At 48.0% G+C, this 19945-nt stretch overlaps 1 protein-coding gene across 1 annotated transcript in view; it reads right to left on the bottom strand.

Annotated features, from left to right (window-relative positions):
- Positions 1 to 10352: 10352 nt before the first annotated feature.
- Positions 10353 to 19945, bottom strand: part of CRTAM (cytotoxic and regulatory T cell molecule) — a 47507-nt gene continuing 37914 nt past the window's right edge. The window contains exons 9-10 of the mRNA XM_014587917.2: positions 18304 to 18390; positions 10353 to 10894 (exon numbers count right to left, since the gene is read on the bottom strand). Of these exons, the coding sequence (XP_014443403.1) occupies positions 10764 to 10894; positions 18304 to 18390 (218 nt within the window). The 3' untranslated portion in view covers positions 10353 to 10763. The remainder of the gene's footprint in view (positions 10895 to 18303; positions 18391 to 19945) is intronic.

Raw genomic sequence — 19945 nt, 5'->3', positions numbered from 1 at the left:
CCCGGCTCTCCCACGCCACCCGCAGAGAGCTGCACGCGGGGACCCCGCTCCCGAGTCCGTGCTGCACACCGCTCAGGCTCCGGGACCCCTGGTGGTGGGTGCCGTTGTAATTCCTGAACCCTTTTAGTGGAGAAGCGCCTAACCACGAGTTCTCCGGAGGGGCACCTACAGCCACTCTCACCGGAGGGCGCAGGCCAGACGGCGCGGCGGTACCGGGGGTCCGAGAAGAACCTTCAGGCGCACCCCGCGGACGGCCAGCTGCACGCCCACTCCGGAGAATGCGTTGTCTGTCTTAGGGCTCTGCAACTCGGCTTTAGGCATTTGCCCAGAGAAGTGCATGCTTGTCCACGCCAGAGGTAACTGCAGTGACCGTCAGGACAGTCACTGAAATCCGGCCCTCCTCGTACTGCCTGCTGCACCTTAAAATTACAATATTGGGGGGCCAGGAGGTGGCATAGTGGTTAAGGTGCTAGACTCCCATATGGCTAACCATGGTTCGGGCCCTGTTGGCGTGCCCAGAAGGATAATGCAGGAGAGTCATCCTCCTGGAAGGTGATTTCTTACCTTCCCTCTCCCTACCTTTTTCTCTCTCTGGCAGGTGGCGTTAAGGGTGCTGAACTCCCACATGAGCGACCGCGGTTCAAGTCCCAGATCTGGTGGCTTGCTTTCTCACTTTCCCTCTCTCATTTCGCTGGTCAAATTAAAATAAGTAAATATAAATAAAATCATTCTTTAAAAAAAAACTAATATTGCACAATAATAGGAACTGAGAAAAAGTACATGCCATATCATTTTACATATAAGAATTAAAAACAGGTTAATGAACTTCTATTGTTCATGGACGCATAATTAGAGAAAACTATGGAAAAAAAATCAACAACAAAAGAAAGCAAAGTAGTAACTCCCCTAAAATCAGGCGTGTGGTTATTTGTGGCAGGTGGGGGAGGGCTATGGTGATTGTATTTCTCATCCTCAATGGTGCGTGTTCCTTTTATAACTACTCATTAAGCTATATATTTCTGTACCTGTAGAATATTCCACTCTTTAACAATTTTCAAAGAATGAAGCAAGGCAGTATTGGGAATTATATGCACATTAAAATAGCGTTAAAACCACAAGTAGATTGGAGTGCCTGTTTTAAAAGAGACAGGAATGCTTGAATACTAATTGCCTCTTTAAAGATAGGAAATGGAAAATGTCTTTACCACTCAGTTTTACCATTTCTTAAATTCTGCTTTTTATTAGAATTAGATTTTTCATTACTTTAAAAAAGCTTATATATTTATTGGGACCAGCAGATGGCATAATGATTATGTTGCTGGACTCCCACGTAGTCAACCGTGGTTCTAGTGCCAGACCCATTATACACTGTACAGGTATATGTGATTAAATGTAATATAAAAAATAATAAAAATTAATTAAAAATAAAAAAAAACACCTCACACTGGGCGCGTGTGTGTGTATGCCCAAGGTCCCAAGAGGAGACTGGAGGAGAAGGGATTATGGCATGGTCATCCCCTTTGGGGGGGGGAATTTCTCACTTTCTGTCTCTCTCTGTCTCTCTGGTGAGTGCATGTGCCCTATAACAAAACTATCTCTTAAAAAAAGTTTATAAAACCTCTCTCTCAAAAAAAAAAAAAGTATAAAAAAAACCCCCAAAAAACACAATCTCATGCCGGGTGCATGTGCGTGCATGCCCAAAATCCTGAGAGGAGAATGGAGGAGAAAGGAGAAGGAATTGCAGCGTGACCATACCCCCGGAGGGTGATCTTTCTCTTTCTGTCTCTCTGTCTCTCTCTGTTTTTCTGGCGAGTGCACGCCCCTACAGCAAAAACCTCTCCAAAAAAAAAAGTATAAAAAAAGTTTATATATTTATCTTATTTTTTTTCCATAGCAAGAGAGAGAGAGACAGAGGGCCAACACCTTCACATGGTCTCAAGTTGCCCACAGCCCACGCATGTGCCTGGCACACTCAGGGACTCTCCAGATGTGAATGTGACGCTTTCCCACATGGGTCAGCTGCCCGGGGGGGGGGTCACATTTCACCACTAAGCCACTGTCTCGAGACCCTGTGTAACTCTTTGGACAGAAGGGACCCTTCTTACAAGGATGGTAGTCCCTCAGTGTTCACTGACAGGATAAAGCGAGGTAGCTGCACTGGGTGGTGTTTTTCTCCCCGGGGTACTATACACATTATCACTAGAGCACCTGGGAGCATGCACACCACCCCACACAGCGTTTATTCTTCGTAGCAACAGCTTCTAGAGCACGTTAGGGATCCAGTGCCGAGTCATTCATAACCGTCTGCTGTCTCTCTACTGGCCAATGGAAATTCATGCCTGGTCCTTCAGGCTCGAGTGCTTTCTGCTTTATCCAGAAGACTTTTTGGTTTTGGTTCCTTTTGGTTGGTTGGTTGGTTTTGAGGACAGAAGTCTGACTGCTTTTCCCTATTTCCAAATCCCTTCCAGAGGGCCCTGAAGTGAGCTGGCCCACAAACATTCACAAGCCATTTTGGCCCATTTAATAACAGGACTCTTGCTACATCCTGTCTCTTGCACCATATCCTTGTGATGGGTGAGTCACACCCACAGACATTAGCAGACCATTTTGACTCACTGATAACAGGACTCTTCCAACAGCCTGTCCTTGGGACAGTATCGTGTGACCATACAAGCCCCGTTACCTCTGCTAAAGTACACTCTTTGCTGATCCCTTCCTGAAACACAGATTTTCCTTTCTAATTACCAGTCTAAGAATTGTGAAACCCACTACAGCCTATCGCCCCCAACCTCCTGCCCCAGGTCCTGCCTTTGTGGACCAGATCAATGGAAAACTCTTTTCATTACATTTCCAAACCTTGTCTCTCACTCTCAGAAGCAACTAAAAGGAACCCCTGTACCTGATCACTCTGAGAGAAAGGCATATTTGTCTCTACTCTGGGTCTGGACACACACATTCATGTTTAGAAATAAACCATGTTAATGATTATTTCTGTGGAGTTGGTTATTTCCATCAACAGTTTTAAATTTTGCTATAGAGTATGTGTGTTTGGTGGGGATGGGGTGTTGAGAATGGCCTGTTGCAACCCTTCCCCCTACCCCCCGACCTTGGGATTTTGAGCACACAAATGCCCTCAGTATGCTTTCCAAGCTGCAGAGTTGGGACTCGAACTGCAAAGTCAGCCAGGTTAAACCTGGTTGCTTTAACTACTATGCCACCTGTTGGCCGCTAGAAAAGTTTTTTATGTTTGTTTGTCTGTTTGCTTTTTAGGTTTTTGCCTTCTTCTCCTGGGATTTTGGGCACACATGCAGACGTGTCCAGTGTGATTTTCAAGCTGCTGGCCCATGGACTTGAGCTGTGGGAGTCCAGAGCCTTAATCACCATGCCACCTGTTGGCCCCAGGAGAGATTTTATTTCTCCTGCTTTTCTGAAAATCAATGGACCATCTTTGGTCGGGAGTCTTTCAGTCCAGCAGCTGCTTGCAGACCAGTCCTGGCTGTCTGCAGAACGTCAAGTCCGCTGAGCTGGACATTAGTCCTCGGTAATGACTGTCTTGGCTCTTATTCAGGGTGACTGAGGCTGCAGTAAAAAACACGAGGGGCAGTCAGAGTCCAGCCAGGACGCAGAGCCACGCCAGTTATTCTAGCAGAAATCATTTATTGTGAAGAGTCATTAAGTGAAAAGTTGCAAAGGGAGCTCAGTCAGGTGTCATGAGTGTAATAACTGCAGAGAGCATGGTGGTGGGAAGTCCAGGGCACACCTGGAATTTCTGCCACTTAGAAACGTGGAGCCAGGCCTCCCTCTCAGAGCGTCCAAGCTGCTAGGTCCTCCTGCCCTTGAAAAAGTATCAAGGCGGACAGCAGATGGCATTCTGGTTACATCGCTGGACTCCCACATGGCAGGCTGAGGTTCAAGTCCTGGACCCGGTGGCTTGAAAATCATGCCTGTGGGGCCAGCAGATGGAGTAATGGTTATGTTGCTGGACTCCCATGTAGTCAACTGTGGTTTGAGTCCCAGGCCCAGTGACTTAAACTCATGTCGGGCGCATGTGTGTGCATGCCCAAGATCCTGAGAGGAGAATGGTGGAGAAGGGATTGCGGTGTGGGGGGGGATTTCTTGCTTTCTGTCTCTCTGTCTGTCTTTCCAGCAAGCACACACACCCTATAGCAAAAATCTCACCTAAAACAAGAAAAGAAAATCATCCGGGGTGTGTGTGCACGTGTGTCTAAGTTCCCAGGAGTAGAATGGAGGAAAAAGGATTGCAGTGTGGCCATCCCCTCTGGGGGATGGTTTCTCACTTTTCCTCTCGCTGTCTCTGTCTCTCTCTCTCTCCAGTGAGTGCATGTGCCATAAGGCAAAAACCTCTTAAAAGAAAAAAGGGAAGAAAAGGGGACCAGGAAATGGTGTAATGATTAAGTTGCTGGATTCCCAGTTAATGAACTACAATTCAAGTCCCAGACCTGGCAGCTTAAAATTCTTGTGAGGGTGTGTGTGCCCAGAATACCGAGAGGTAACCGGAGGAGAAGGGATTGCAGTGTGGCCAACCCCCTGAGGGTGAGTTCTTGCTTTCTGACTCTCTGGCTCTCTCCGTCTCTCCAGTGAGCACATGTGCACTGCCTCCTGCTGTCTCTCTCCAGCCTGTGGGCTCCCTCTACTGCCCTCTACTGGCAGAGTCCTCTGACAAAACAAAAGTGAGAATCTGGCCTACTGAGCAGGAAACGTTTCGACAGGAGTAGCAGTGTGTCAGGATTTAATAAACAGCTCAGTAACACTCTGGGCTTCAGAATTCTTAGGTGTTATAGAGTGCACACAAATGAAATAAAGCCCGAAAGTGCATTGTTTCCATCCGCCCTTGCGGTAATAATTTTGATACTTTGCATACGAATAGCACTTTCCGGGCTTTGCAAAGTACTTTCTCAAATATCACACAGAATTCAGCTGCCAAACCTGACGCTGAGCTAACCAAAACACAAAGAAGAGTGGGAAAAATAAGTTAAAAAAGATCAAAATACATCAGTTAGCAGTGCTTCCCTATACCCTGTTCCACTCTGTCTGGAAGGGTGTTTCACTCCCTACTCCCTGTTTCGCTCTTCCTGTTGGGCCCCCTCTCTGCCAATCAACACATTTGTAAAGTGTTGTAAACTCATGAGATTTTTTGACAATCTCTCTCTCTCTCTCTCTCTCTCTCTCGTGAGTGTACACATCCTTTGGCAAAAATTAAAAGAAAAATAGCTCACAGGGCCAGCAGGTGGCATGGTGGCTAAGGTGCTGGACTCCCACATGACTGACTGTGGTTTGAGACCTGGAGCCAGAGACTTTAGAATCTCGCCAGGTGTGTGTGCATGCCCAAAATCCCAGGAGGAGAATGGAGAAGAAGGGATTGCAGTGGGGCCGTCCCTCTTAGGGGGTGATTCCTCATTTTACCTCTCTCTGTCTCTCTCTGGCAAGTGCACACGCCTTGTGGCAGAAAAAAAAATAACCAAAAAACATGAAACAAAGAAGAAAAGAAAAATAGCTAGCTTGTAAGACTGTTGTAATGGTTAAATTAGCCATACCACACATGTAAGGGAATCTAATAAATACTTACGGAAATCACGGTAAGGTCTCCATCGGTGTAATTTTTCTGCTTGTCTTCATTCTGCCTTAGCCACTGTGCTCTGGGCATCATGCAACGGAGGTGTCCTTTGCTCACAGAAGATTTGGTCTCAGGTGTGAGCACGGTTTCAAATCAGGTAGGACTCCATGGCCTGAAAGGCCTTCCTGCCTCCAGGAGACCATGAACAGCATGAGTGACCGCCAGGAGACCGTGAACAGAGCACGGTTTCAAATCAGGTAGGACTCCATGGCCTGAAAGGCCTTCCTGCCTCCAGGAGACCGTGAACAGCGCGAGTGACCGCCAGGAGACCGTGAACAGCGCGAGTGACCGCCAGGAGACTGTGGTCACCCTGGGTGTAATAGTTAAAATTCCCCTTTGCTCTGGAACGTGTTGGTTTGTGCTATCCCAGGGCTCCTCATCCTGTCGGAATCACCCAAGCAGCTTTTAGAAAATGCAGATTCCAAGATGCCACCTTCAGTCTGAGGCCAGTCACTGAAAACAAACCTAGAAGGGGGACAGCAGGTGGCATGGTGGTTAAGAAGCTGGATTTCCACATGGCCAACTGTGGTTTGAGTCCCAAACCTGGTGGTTTGAAAAACATGCTGGGCATGTGTGTGTGTGCCCAAAATCCTAGGAGGAGGATTGTGGCATGACCTTGCCTCATGGGGGTGGGGGGATCTCTTTCTCTCTCTAGCAAGCACACGAGGCCTCTAGAAATTTAAAAAGGAAAGGTGAACACCTGACACTCTACTCTCCTATTCTTTTGCTTCTTCCCTTCCCTGCTCTTCCTGAACAAGGTGTTCCGAAAGTCGCGGGCAGGGTGCGGCGCGGTAGGAGTTCCGGTGCTGTGGGTGGGAGCTGTGGAGGTCGCGGGAGGGGAGTCGGAGCCGGAGCCTGGTGAGCAGGCAGCGCTGTGGGGGACTGTCCATCACGTCACGTGCGATCCTGGCACACTGATATCTCGTTTCAGCTTGACCACCCCCCGGATTCATCTGATAAAGCAGTGGAAAGGCACAGCATTGACGCCAGCCAGACCGGAGCAACATCCGGTTCCCCTGTAGCCACTTACACCATTTCTTGGATAACCATGCAGCAGTGTGTGTGTGTGTGTGTGTGTGTGTGTGTGTGTGTGCGCGCGCGCACGTGTGTGCACGTACCCCAAGGGCTTCCACACAACGGGTGGCCTGGTATGGGTGTTGGAGCCCAAGCTCAGTGAGGGGGCATCCGCGTGGGGGTGCAAGTAGGGAGGAAGGCTGGCAGGAGTAGGTGGCTGGGCAGGAAGAGGACGCGTTCAGGGAGGAGGGTGGCAGAGACGGGAGACTTCACACAGGGGACAGACTGGATAAGGAAACCTCTGAGGGGTCAGGGGAGCCTGTTTCTCAGAGTAGATTGAAATATACCCACACATAGGGGCAGGAGGTGGTGCGGTGATTAAGGCACTGGACGCCCACATGGCCAATCGCGGTTCAAGTCCTGGACCTGGCAGCTTGCTTTCTCATATTCCTTCTCCTTGTCTCTCTCTGGTCAAATTGTAAAACAATAACAATAAAATTAAAATAATCTAAAAATATATATACCCATAACAACATACATAAACACAGAGCCTTCACAGACTTCATAGAAATGTATTTTATGAAAAATCTGGGACCAGTAGAAGGCATAGCAGTTACGTTGCTGGACTCCCACACGGCTGACTGTGGTTCGAGTCCTGGATCTGGTGGCTTGAAAATCACCCCGGGTATGTGTGCATGCATGCCCAAAATCCCAGGAGGAGAATGGAGGAAAAGAGATTGCCGCATGGTCATCCTCCCCGGGGGGTGATTTCTCACTTTCCTTCTCATCATCTCTGTCTCTCTCTCCTGTGAGTATATGCCTATGGCAAAAACCTAAAAAAACCCTACATGGGTTTCAACATTTTTTGGCACCAAAAGAAACTTGTACTTTCCATCATTTTTTCCACAAACTTTTTGAAGTCCCCTCATCACACACAGAAATATTCTCTCTCAGACACACGCTATCCTGTATCCCCAAGTTCTATCCACCAAGAGGAATTGAGAGCAGTGATACCCAACAACCCATGAGTTAACCTAGCACCTGGGTCTTGGCTTCTACATATCATTTCCCACTAAATGGAACTGGGATCCTTGGAGAAATGGCTGACTCCAGGGTTGGAGTTAGGAAGTTCAAGATGAGCCTGGAACATCTTGTACCAGAAAGCGCGACAGCCTTGAGGATGGAGCAGGATGTTGAAAGGACGCAGGAGGCAGTTCCCACAATCCGATCATCAAACTAGCCAGGGATTAATTCACCAGTAACAGATGTAACCCTTGGAGTAACAGAAGCAACTGGAGTCCTCATGGATGTAAATCAACACATGAATAACAGTGAGCGTATGTGTAGGGTCTTAAAGCATCTCCCTTCAACGTATTAACTTAGGGATGGGCGGGAGTGACTTTGCAGGGAGAAGTCCGGCGCTGTCTGCCACCTCGATCAGTGATCTTAGTGAACACAGGTACTGGGACGAGGAAATACAGTGAGATGGACAACCCATGACTCTCCCAGGACAGTTGGGAGGGCCTATGAGGGGACATTCAGACAAAGCCTGAACAGACAATCTGCAGAATGTCCAGCCTGGACTCCCCAAGAATCCCAGCTTTGCAAGTAAAGACGAGATGAAGGCCCCTGCTCCAAATGGAAAGAGACCCCGGGAAGCGTGATTCTGACCTGGGTCCCTTGGGATGACTGTGACAACTGAAGGAACCGGAGTGGAGTCAGGGCTGTCGGTCCTGATAGAGAGCCATGCTCATTTCCGGGCTTCACGTCCTTACTCACAGGAGGCAGTGTTGGTGGCGTTAAGGGCCATCTCTGCCCACTCATGAATGGTTCAGATGCTTTGTGCTCTCGTTACATGTGTCTGCAATGTGATTCTTTACAAAATCTTTATTTTTTAAATTATCTTTTTTTTAAAAAATAGTTTTTATATACTCAAGCAGTGTATGTCATTATAGCTTGCAAACTGAATTTTCCCAGCATGAATACTCTATATTAGTCCAGTTAAAGATATTATCATACACGCTATTATCAACAGATACTTTTCCATTTTTTGTGTACCTTAAATGCTTTGCTTCTTTCTTTTCCCCTTGATTCCCTCCTCTCAGCCTCCCCTATTTCCCACTCTCCTCTCACACTGTCTCTACTATCTACAATTGTTCTCCACACTTTTATATCTTACAATCTTTCAGTTTCTGCCAGAGTGCCAACATTCGGTATATATTGAGTGGGGACATACAGTGCCTCTCTTTCATAGTCTAGCTTGCTTTGCTTAGCAGTACATCTTCCATTTGTGTACACCCATCTGTTTGAGGACATCTGGGATGATTCCATGTCTTAGCCATGGAGTAATGCTGCAATAAACATGGATGTGCAAGCACTTTTCTAAGTGTTCTCCTAATCTTTGGGTAGATACCTAGCAGCGGAATTGCTGGATCATAAAATATAAGATCAGCATGGCTGGCTCTGACTCCTGTGACAAACGACAAGCTCCTAATATATGTGTTCATCAGTTTAGAATTGGTTCGTTCAGATCCAAACAGTGAGAAGCGCCCTCCACGCTGCCAGAGCTTGCTGTACCGTAAACTGATAGGAAAGAAAAGAAGACATGTCACATTTACGTGCGAGAGAAAGAAGCATGACTTGGAAAACAACCACTAAAACAAAAACAGAAACAAAACCCAAAGTGTACATTCTGCTTTTTATTAAAGAATTTTAAAAACCTTTCTTGAGGCCAATAATGGGTACATTTAACTCACTCTTTTCATTTGTACATTTTTTTTCATTTTTATTTATTTAGTTTTTCATTTGCTATATGGAACGTATGCTCACCAGAGAGAGACAGAGAGACAGAGAGAGAGGGAGAGAAGGAAAGTGAGAAAGCAAACCACCTGGACTCGAACCATGGTCAGCTGTGTGGGAGTCCACCACCTTCAACCACCATGCCACCCACGGACCCCTGTACATTCCTTTTAAAAGAATTATCTATTTAACTTTATTTATTCATTCATTTATTTTAGTTTGACCAGAGACACAGAGAGAGGGAGAGAGATAGAGAGAGAGAAAGAGAGAGAGAGAAAGCTTTGGGCCTACCTGGAGCTATCTCCTGTGTCTTGGGTCATAAATCTCATTAATCTCAAGGCCATAATGCCCACAGGACTTCCCCATTCTTCAAGTTTGTCCTGAAAGTCATCTCCAAGATCAGAGACCTTCTTTAGGTCTTTTCCATTCCAAAATTCTTTATTTTCTTTCCCCCTTCCCCCCCAGGTTTTAGCCATGTGGAGCATAAGCTCCCCAGAAAGACATAGATATGAAAAAGTGAGGTAACATCCCCAGGGGACATGGCCATACCACAATCCCTTCTCCTCTGGGGATTTTGGGCATGCATACACATATGCCCAGCATGATTTGCAAGCCACTGGGTCCAGGACTTGAACCATAGTTGGCCATGTGTGAGTCCAGTGCCTTAGCCACCATGGCTTCGTAAGGCTCAATTTTCTTTCTTTTTTAAATCCTATTTTAAAATGTTATTTTACCAGAGGGCATGTGCACTCATGGAGAGACAGAGACAGAGAGAGAGAAAGGAGGAGAGCACCCTTCGTGGAGCACGGCCATGCTGCAGTCCCCGCTCCATTTCTTCTTTCAGGATTTCCAGCACACGCACCTGGTGAGCCTTTCAAGCTGTTGGTCTGGGACTCAGACCGGGGAGCTGGCCATGTGGGATCCAGCCTCCATAAGCACCACGCCACCAGCTGGCCCTCTTCATGTTCAGGATGTGAAAAATCCTGTTCCCTTCAAGGCAAGATGTTAGCTGGTCACACTGACCCTGATCCACAGGGCTTAGAGGACTCCTCTTGCTCCGAAGTAGTGTCGGGAATGATAGGTTCTTTCTTTCCTTTTTCTTCTTTTTTCTTTTTTTTTTTTAAACTACGAGTTTTCTGCCCGTGGTTTGGTTCTCCTGTTGCTGCCCTGTCCCTGGGGCAGATGGTCATCTGAGGACACTGTCTTTCATTGCACTCCAAGGACGTTTCCCGGCACAGCCATCAAGCACCTGCCCGCAGCCCGCTCCGCTGAGCCGATGCGTGGCTGCCTGGACATCCTGCCTTCTGGCTGGGGTCTACACAATGCTCTCTGGCATGTGAGCGAGCTTCCTTTTCAGTTTTGAATGTTGTGCGTTTTCCTTCCTCTTTGTTTTTGCTTCGGAGTAGAGCTGCGTGAGGTAGTCCATGCAACGCTTAGGACGGGGCGCTGAAAGGAAGCACACACCAGGTGAGGACGCCCCTGGACAGCACTGTACCGCGTATGTGAGACTATCGCGCATCACGCTTTAGACTTATAGGCTTCTAGAGACCTCACGTAACCTCCGCAGGCACATACAAGTGGTCTGAAGGTGTTATTAACCTTTATTTACTTATTTATTTTAAAGAGAGATGTTTCCTATAGGGTGCATGCATTCACTGGAGAGTCAGAGAGAAAGCTGGAAATCACCCCTCCCCGGAGGGATGGTCACACTGCAATTCCTTCTCCTCCATTCTCCTCTCGGGATTTTTGGGCATGTACGCACATGTGCCCAGTGTGGGTTTCAAGTCTCTGGGTCTGGGACTTGAACCATGGTCGGCCATGTGAGAGTCCAGCAATATAGTCCGTTATGTTATCTCCTGGTCCCAATTATCCTTTAATTTTAAAAAGTCTTACTACCATATGCAGTAAAATACGTGGACGTTTCTGCTAAAGTAATACATGTGTGCTGATGGGTCTGCAGGCGGCCTGGTGGTGAAGGTGCTGGACCCCACATGCCTGACTGCATAGTTCGAGACCCAAACCTGGTGGCTTCAAGAATCATGCTGGACAAGCATGCATGTGTGCCCTAAATCCCAAGGGGAGAGTGGAAGAGAAGGGATTGTGGTGTGGCCATCCCCTGGGGGGGGGTGATTTCTCACTTTCTTTTTCTTTCTCTCTCCACTGAGCACACGTACCCTATGGCAAAAACCTAAAAACATAAAAATCAAAAAGATGAAAAGAAATAGTTGGACTGGCCCCGCTGCAGAGGTGCAGCTGGAGGGCGCTGCTGTCATCTTGGGGCCGCATAGGAGGGCCTGGGTTCGGGTGCCGGGCCAACCTGAGCACACTGGGTGAGCCACAGGTGTACTCACGATCCTGCCTGGCTGGAGGGCTGGGGGAGAATTGCAGCATGGCGGGATCCTCTTGGGGGGCTTCTACCTCTCTCTAGATACATAGGAACAAATAATAAACTTTAAAAACAAATAATAAGGGCCAGCCAATGACCTAGTGGTTAAGGGAACCAAATTCCTCATGGCTGACTACATGGTTCAAGTCCCAGACTCGGCAGCATGAAAAACATGCCAGGTATCTGTGTGTGTGTGTGCCTCAAATCCTGATCAGACAGAGAAATAGAGGAGACAGGAGTGCCACGTGTCTGTGCCCCATTGGCAGGTGCTTTCTCACTCTCCCTCGCTGTCTCTTTCTGGCGAACAAACATGGACTCTGGCAATTAATAGTAATAATTGTTATTATATGACTCATGGGAAGAAGAGGACCAGGACAGGCCACTCAAAGCCTACAGGAATCTATACAAAAGCCTAGAAATGTCCTGGAGGATAGCTGTGGGGGTTTCTCTTGTTTGTTTGTTTTGTTTTTAGATTTTTGCCATAGGGCACAGATGCTTGCTGGAAAGAGACAGAGACAAAGAGGGAGAATGGGAGAAGTCACACCCCAAGGGGGATAGCCATGCTGCAATTCCTTCTCCATTTTCCTCTTGGGGTTTTAGGCATGCAGACACACTTGCCTGGAGTGATTTTCATGTCATCGGTTCCAGAAATGAACCATGGAGTTGGCCATGTGGGATCCAGCACCTTAACCACCATGACACCTGTACGCTCCTCTGGAGAATATATTTTTTTTAAATTATTTATTTAATTTTATTTATTGTTATTATTATTTTTTTTTTGAGAAAGATTTTTGCTATAGGGCACATGCACTTGACAGAAAGACAGAGAGAGACAGAGAGACAGACAGCGAGAAATCACCTCCCCAGGGAGGGATGGCCACGCTGCAATCCCTTCTCCTCCATTCTCCTCTCGGGATTTTGGGCATGCACACACATGTGCCCGGTGTGAGTTTAAGCCACTGGAGCCAGGACTTGAACTGCGGTCGACTACATGGGAGTCCAGCGATATATCTATTACAAAGACAGAGAGAGACAGAGAGACAGACAGCGAGAAATCACCTCCCCAGGGAGGGATGGCCACGCTGCAATCCCTTCTCCTCCATTCTCCTCTCGGGATTTTGGGCATGCACACACATGTGCCCGGTGTGAGTTTAAGCCACTGGAGCCAGGACTTGAACTGCGGTCGACTACATGGGAGTCCAGCAATATATCTATTATGCCAACTGCAGGTCCTTATTGTTATTATCTTTTAATTTGACCAGAGAGAGATAGAAAGAGACAGAGAGGGAAAGTGGGAAAGCAAGTCTCTAGGTCCAGGACTCAAACCACAGTTGGCTATGTGAGAGCCCAGCACCTTAACTACACTGCTTGCCAGCCCCTGGAGAATAGACATGTAAAACAGTGTGGCTGGCATGCTGGCTCTGAGGGTACTGAGGCAGGGGGGATGAAAGTGGAGGAGAAAGTGTCTGAGCCTGGTGAGCCCCTGGGAATAAACCCTCTGGGAAGGGAGCTCCGAGCGCAGGTGCCCACTTCAAGTTTTCTTAGAGTTGCACTGTAAGGGCGTCTGCTCCTTGGGCAGCTGAGCGAGGGCTCCTCTCTTCCCAGTAACTGTCACATGTCTGCTCTCACTGGTTTGGTCCCCCTTGCTTTGAAGCCCCCTGCCTGACACACGATGCTGGCGTCTCCGGTTGGCCGCGCAGGTGGGAGACTGTGGACAGGATGGAGACGTGGCGACACCACACGGTGGGCTGGGAGTCGTGTGCACATGCTCGGCTGGGAGTCGTGTGCACACGCTCATCCCCAGTTCTCATGGTCCTGTCCCTCTCCCTGCCAGTCCACCTAGTCCTCTCAATTTCACACCCTCGTAGGCCAAAACAGAAGGCAGAGGTGTTATAGAAGACAACAAGCTTCTGGGCCGGCAGGTGACATGGAGGTTAAGGCACTAAGTCCTACATGACTGACTCTGTGGTTTGAGTCCCAGATCTGGTAGTTTGAAAAATCATGCTGGGCACATGTGCATGTGTGCCCAAAAACCCAAGAGGAAAATGGAGGAAAAGGGATTGTGGTGTGGCCATTCCCACTGGGAGCTGGTTTCTTGCTTTCCCTCTCCCTCTGTTGGTCTCTCTGGTGAGTGCACATGCCTCATAGCCAAAAATTAAAAACAAATAAACAAATAAGAACAACAACAAGGACAAACAAGAGGCCAGCAGGTAGCATGGTGGCTAAGGCTCTGGACTGCCATATGGTTGACTGTGGTTTGAGTCCAGGGCCCGGTGGCTTGAAAACCACAACAAATAAATAATGCTCAAAAGCAAACAACACAAGCTTCCTACAAAAACCTCAGTGACACCAATAGACTCAAGAGGACAAGCTCCTGGATAGCATTGCCTGCAAATGTTGGGAGAATAAACTATTTTTAAAAAGAATTATTTATTGGGACCAGCAGTTAGCATAATGGCTATGTTGCTGGGCTCCCATGTAGTCAACTGCAGTTCGTATCCCAGACCTGGTGGCTTAAACACATTCCGGGCACATGCGCATGCGTGCCCAAGATTCCGAGAGGAGAACACAGGAGAAGAGATTGTGGCGTGGCCATCCCCCCTGGGGGTGATTTCTCGCTTTCTGTCTCTCTGTCTCTCTCTGTCTCTCTGGCGAGCGCACATGCCCTATAGCAAAAACCTCTCCCCCCCCAAAAAAAAATATATATTTATTTTATTTTATTTATTATTATTTTAAAATTTGACCAGAAAGAGAGAAAGAAAGGGAGAGTGAGAAAGCAAGTCACCAGGCCTGGGGTCTGAACTGTGGTCTGTCAGTGTGGGAGTCCAGCACCATAACCACCATGCCACCTGCGGCCCCCATAAACTAATTTTTTTTTTTTTTTAGGGGGTTTTTTGCTATAGGGCGTGTGCACTCGCCAAAGAGACAGAGAGAGACAGAAAGCAAGAAATCACCTCCCAGGGGGACGGTCACGCCGCAATCCCTTCTCCTCCATTCTCCTCTCAGGATCTTGGCATGCACGCACGTGTGCCTGGCATGAGTTTAAGCCACTGGGTCCAGGACTTGAACCACGGTCGGCTACATGGGTGTCCAGCGACATAGCTATTAGGCCAACTGCTAGTCCCCCTCTTTAGATTCTTTTCCTTTCCTTTTCTTTATATATTTTGTTTGAGGAATCATGATGATGTCATCCAAAAGACCTGAACCGGGGGCCAACAGGAGGCATGGTTGTTAAGGTGTTGGACTCCCACATGGCCGACCGTGGTTTGAGTCCCAGACCTGGCAGTTGGCTTTCTCACTTTTTCTCACTCTCTCTGGTGAGCGCACATGCCCTATAGCAAGTTAAAAAATAACAATAATGATTAGTGAGATAAACAAAATAATTCTAAAAAAACAAAGGTCAGAATCATTGCTGCTTAAATGAGCCACACCTTGTATTCTTTTATTCCAAACAGACTTCGCAAACACCCCAATTTGTGTCTGGCCCTGTCCTAGGGTCTGAGAATATGGGGCAAACCCAGCCACTCACCCCTGAAGGATTATGGTGGTAACACAATCAAAACACCCCAAATTATAGGATGTATGGGACTTTGTGGACAGAGGTGTGTGGGGTACTCTGGAGCCCCGGAGGAACATAGCCTATGGATGTCCCTGTGTGTGACAGCAAGGAGTCAGGGACTGCTCCCCAAAGGGTATACTTTCTCCTGCATGAACCTCACTACTACTAGTTTTTAAAAAATTATTTATTGGATCGTTGGAAAAGTCATGACACATTTTTACATAGGAAAATATCTCATGATTCTTCTGATGACCCCATATTTCTTCCATAAGTAAAAGAGACAGAGAGACAGGGCAAAGATTTGACAGAGACAGACCAATGCCACAACCTCCCCCAGCCTTAGCTAGCCCTGGCTCATGGGCAAATGTGTGGTGGGTACACTCAAGGAGGTCTCCAGACTTGAACCAGGAACCCTCGCATGTGACACTGCCTTTCAGAGTGTCACATCTTACTGCTACTGTCTAGCCCCTGCTGCTGTTTGCTTCTTGGACATCCTCAAGTTCTGCAAGGTGATTCAGGAGATTGGCTTTCCAGGGCTAAATAGTGAACTTTGATTTTTTTTTTTTTATCCCCTTTAAAAAAAGATTTTTGCCATAGGGTACATGTGCTCACCTGAGACAGAAAAAGACACAGAGATGAGGAAAGTGATAAAGCACCCCTCTGGCGGGGTGGGGGTGGGGGCGTGGCCATGCCACAAGCTCTTCTCCATTCTCCTCTTGGGATATTTTGGGCAGGTATGTGCCCACAATGTGCCAGGCGTGTTTTTCAAGCTGCCGGGTCCAGGACTCGAACTGAACAGTTGGCTATATAGGACCCAGTGCCTTAGCCACCATGCCACCTGCTGGGTGCTCCCCTCACCCCAAAAGGCAGCTAACTAAAAATCCTGTTTTTTCAAATCTCAGGTCACACTGCTCACTTACTTTGGCTATTTTTCTCTTGGGAAGACGTTTCTTCATTGTTTGACCTTGATCTGTAACTTTCTAGTGTGTGGTCTGAAATTTCATTTTCTGCAAGAAAAGAGAATAAAGTTATGAGGCAAAATGAAACGATGCTACTAAGGTTCGAAGCACACCACTGGCATGTAGAAGTGTATGTCCAAATGACATGACCCCTCTGCCACTGTCGGACTGCAGGCTCCCTATGCCCCTCCCATACCGCGTCCCCCTCCATCCACGCCCCATCCATCCACGTCCCGTCTGGGCCACGCAGTTCTTCAGGCCTGCGATGACACCATGGCACTACACGAGTCACTACAAGTTGGGGAAGTCAAATGTCAGCAGATTCGACTCATGAACTGTCCTTCCATATCCTCAAAGAACAAGGGGCATGGGGGCAGGAAGGTGGCTCAGCACTAAGTGATGTAATGTGAGCCTCACCTGCATGGGAAGGTTCTGGGTTCGTGTCAGGAGACCTCCTGAACGTGCTGGGTGTGTGTGGCCCGTGACCCAGGGCTGGCAGAGGCCAAGGGTGGATCACAGGTCAAGACCCTATTGGGGGTGCTGTCTCTCTGTCTCATGAAACACATACACACATACAGACAGGCTTTTTACAAAAGAATGGCGGGCGAAGCATTATGGGAAGTTGTGAACAATACCAGGGCACTCGCCAGTTTTGCACAGACCACTGACAAGTCGACCCTCTCTCCAAGTCAATTTAGAATGAGGACATCTGTCCATGGAGTTTCCCAAGAGACTGATATCAAACTAGTGGGGGTGATACTGTGGGGAGAGTCAGAGCCACTCAAAGGGGACATAAGGACTTGTCTGTCACCAGAGGGCTTTGAGCCTCCCCCAGCACTGTCATTTGAGCTGCATACATATCAGAATTTAAAATGTTCCAGTAGCGACATTCAGGAAGTAAAAAGAAGCAGGTGACATTAATAGGGGCCCAGCAGGTGGTGTAGGGGTTAAGGTGATGGACTCCCATATAGTCAAGCGTGGTTCGAGTTCCGGATCCGACAAGCACGTGTGCTCAGCATCCCAGGGAGGGGATAGAGGAGCAGGATTGCACATGGCCATCGCCCCGGGGGATGATTTTCCACTTTCCCTCTCACTGCTTCTCTGTCTCTCTCTGGTGAGCACACATGCCCTATGGCAAAAACCTAAAAAAACCCTGAATTTCATAAGCATTATTTAAGTGGAACAGCTGGGCTGTTATTAGGTATATAATCCCGTGGGTGCCTGTGCACACAGTCCTACAATGAGTACGGAGCTTCTGAGGCTGGGTGTGTGTTGTAGCCTCACGGCCCATCTCAGTAGAAACTGGGCATGTGTCACCTCTCGCGAGCCATCCCAGGGCTGCTGCGCTGGACCGCACAGAGCTAGCCAACCACCCAGAAGTAGAGGGAGGATTTAATCCTTACACAGGCTTACGGAATTCAGGAAATCGATGGCTATTCTGGATCGCGTTTAAGGTACCTTCCAGCTTGAGATGCGTTTTAATAAGTATCTCCTATACTATTACAGCTACGTCATATTTTGTTGCCAATGATCATTTCCTGTCTTTTTTTTTTTTCTTTCTTTCCTTCCTTCCTTCCTTCCTTCCTTCCTTCCTTCCTTCCTTCTTTAAAAAAAGATTTTTGCCATAGGGTACATGTGCTCACCTGAGACAGAAAAAGACACAGAGATGAGGAAAGTGATAAAGCACCCCTCTGGCGGGGTGGGGGTGGGGGCGTGGCCATGCCACAAGCTCTTCTCCATTCTCCTCTTGGGATATTTTGGGCAGGTATGTGCCCACAATGTGCCAGGCGTGTTTTTCAAGCTGCCGGGTCCAGGACTCGAACTGAACAGTTGGCTATATAGGACCCAGTGCCTTAGCCACCATGCCACCTGCTGGGTGCTCCCCTCACCCCAAAAGGCAGCTAACTAAAAATCCTGTTTTTTCAAATCTCAGGTCACACTGCTCACTTACTTTGGCTATTTTTCTCTTGGGAAGACGTTTCTTCATTGTTTGACCTTGATCTGTAACTTTCTAGTGTGTGGTCTGAAATTTCATTTTCTGCAAGAAAAGAGAATAAAGTTATGAGGCAAAATGAAACGATGCTACTAAGGTTCGAAGCACACCACTGGCATGTAGAAGTGTATGTCCAAATGACATGACCCCTCTGCCACTGTCGGACTGCAGGCTCCCTATGCCCCTCCCATACCGCGTCCCCCTCCATCCACGCCCCATCCATCCACGTCCCGTCTGGGCCACGCAGTTCTTCAGGCCTGCGATGACACCATGGCACTACACGAGTCACTACAAGTTGGGGAAGTCAAATGTCAGCAGATTCGACTCATGAACTGTCCTTCCATATCCTCAAAGAACAAGGGGCATGGGGGCAGGAAGGTGGCTCAGCACTAAGTGATGTAATGTGAGCCTCACCTGCATGGGAAGGTTCTGGGTTCGTGTCAGGAGACCTCCTGAACGTGCTGGGTGTGTGTGGCCCGTGACCCAGGGCTGGCAGAGGCCAAGGGTGGATCACAGGTCAAGACCCTATTGGGGGTGCTGTCTCTCTGTCTCATGAAACACATACACACATACAGACAGGCTTTTTACAAAAGAATGGCGGGCGAAGCATTATGGGAAGTTGTGAACAATACCAGGGCACTCGCCAGTTTTGCACAGACCACTGACAAGTCGACCCTCTCTCCAAGTCAATTTAGAATGAGGACATCTGTCCATGGAGTTTCCCAAGAGACTGATATCAAACTAGTGGGGGTGATACTGTGGGGAGAGTCAGAGCCACTCAAAGGGGACATAAGGACTTGTCTGTCACCAGAGGGCTTTGAGCCTCCCCCAGCACTGTCATTTGAGCTGCATACATATCAGAATTTAAAATGTTCCAGTAGCGACATTCAGGAAGTAAAAAGAAGCAGGTGACATTAATAGGGGCCCAGCAGGTGGTGTAGGGGTTAAGGTGATGGACTCCCATATAGTCAAGCGTGGTTCGAGTTCCGGATCCGACAAGCACGTGTGCTCAGCATCCCAGGGAGGGGATAGAGGAGCAGGATTGCACATGGCCATCGCCCCGGGGGATGATTTTCCACTTTCCCTCTCACTGCTTCTCTGTCTCTCTCTGGTGAGCACACATGCCCTATGGCAAAAACCTAAAAAAACCCTGAATTTCATAAGCATTATTTAAGTGGAACAGCTGGGCTGTTATTAGGTATATAATCCCGTGGGTGCCTGTGCACACAGTCCTACAATGAGTACGGAGCTTCTGAGGCTGGGTGTGTGTTGTAGCCTCACGGCCCATCTCAGTAGAAACTGGGCATGTGTCACCTCTCGCGAGCCATCCCAGGGCTGCTGCGCTGGACCGCACAGAGCTAGCCAACCACCCAGAAGTAGAGGGAGGATTTAATCCTTACACAGGCTTACGGAATTCAGGAAATCGATGGCTATTCTGGATCGCGTTTAAGGTACCTTCCAGCTTGAGATGCGTTTTAATAAGTATCTCCTATACTATTACAGCTACGTCATATTTTGTTTCCAATGATCACTTCCTTTCTTTTTTTTTTTCTCTTTCTTTCCTTCCTTCCTTCCTTCCTTCCTTTCTTCACTCCTTCCC

This window comes from Tupaia chinensis, unplaced genomic scaffold (assembly GCF_000334495.1).
Source record: "Tupaia chinensis unplaced genomic scaffold, TupChi_1.0 Scaffold000247_1, whole genome shotgun sequence".
Classification (NCBI taxonomy): Eukaryota; Metazoa; Chordata; class Mammalia; order Scandentia; family Tupaiidae; genus Tupaia; species Tupaia belangeri.
This window is presented reverse-complemented; position numbering and strand designations above follow the sequence as displayed.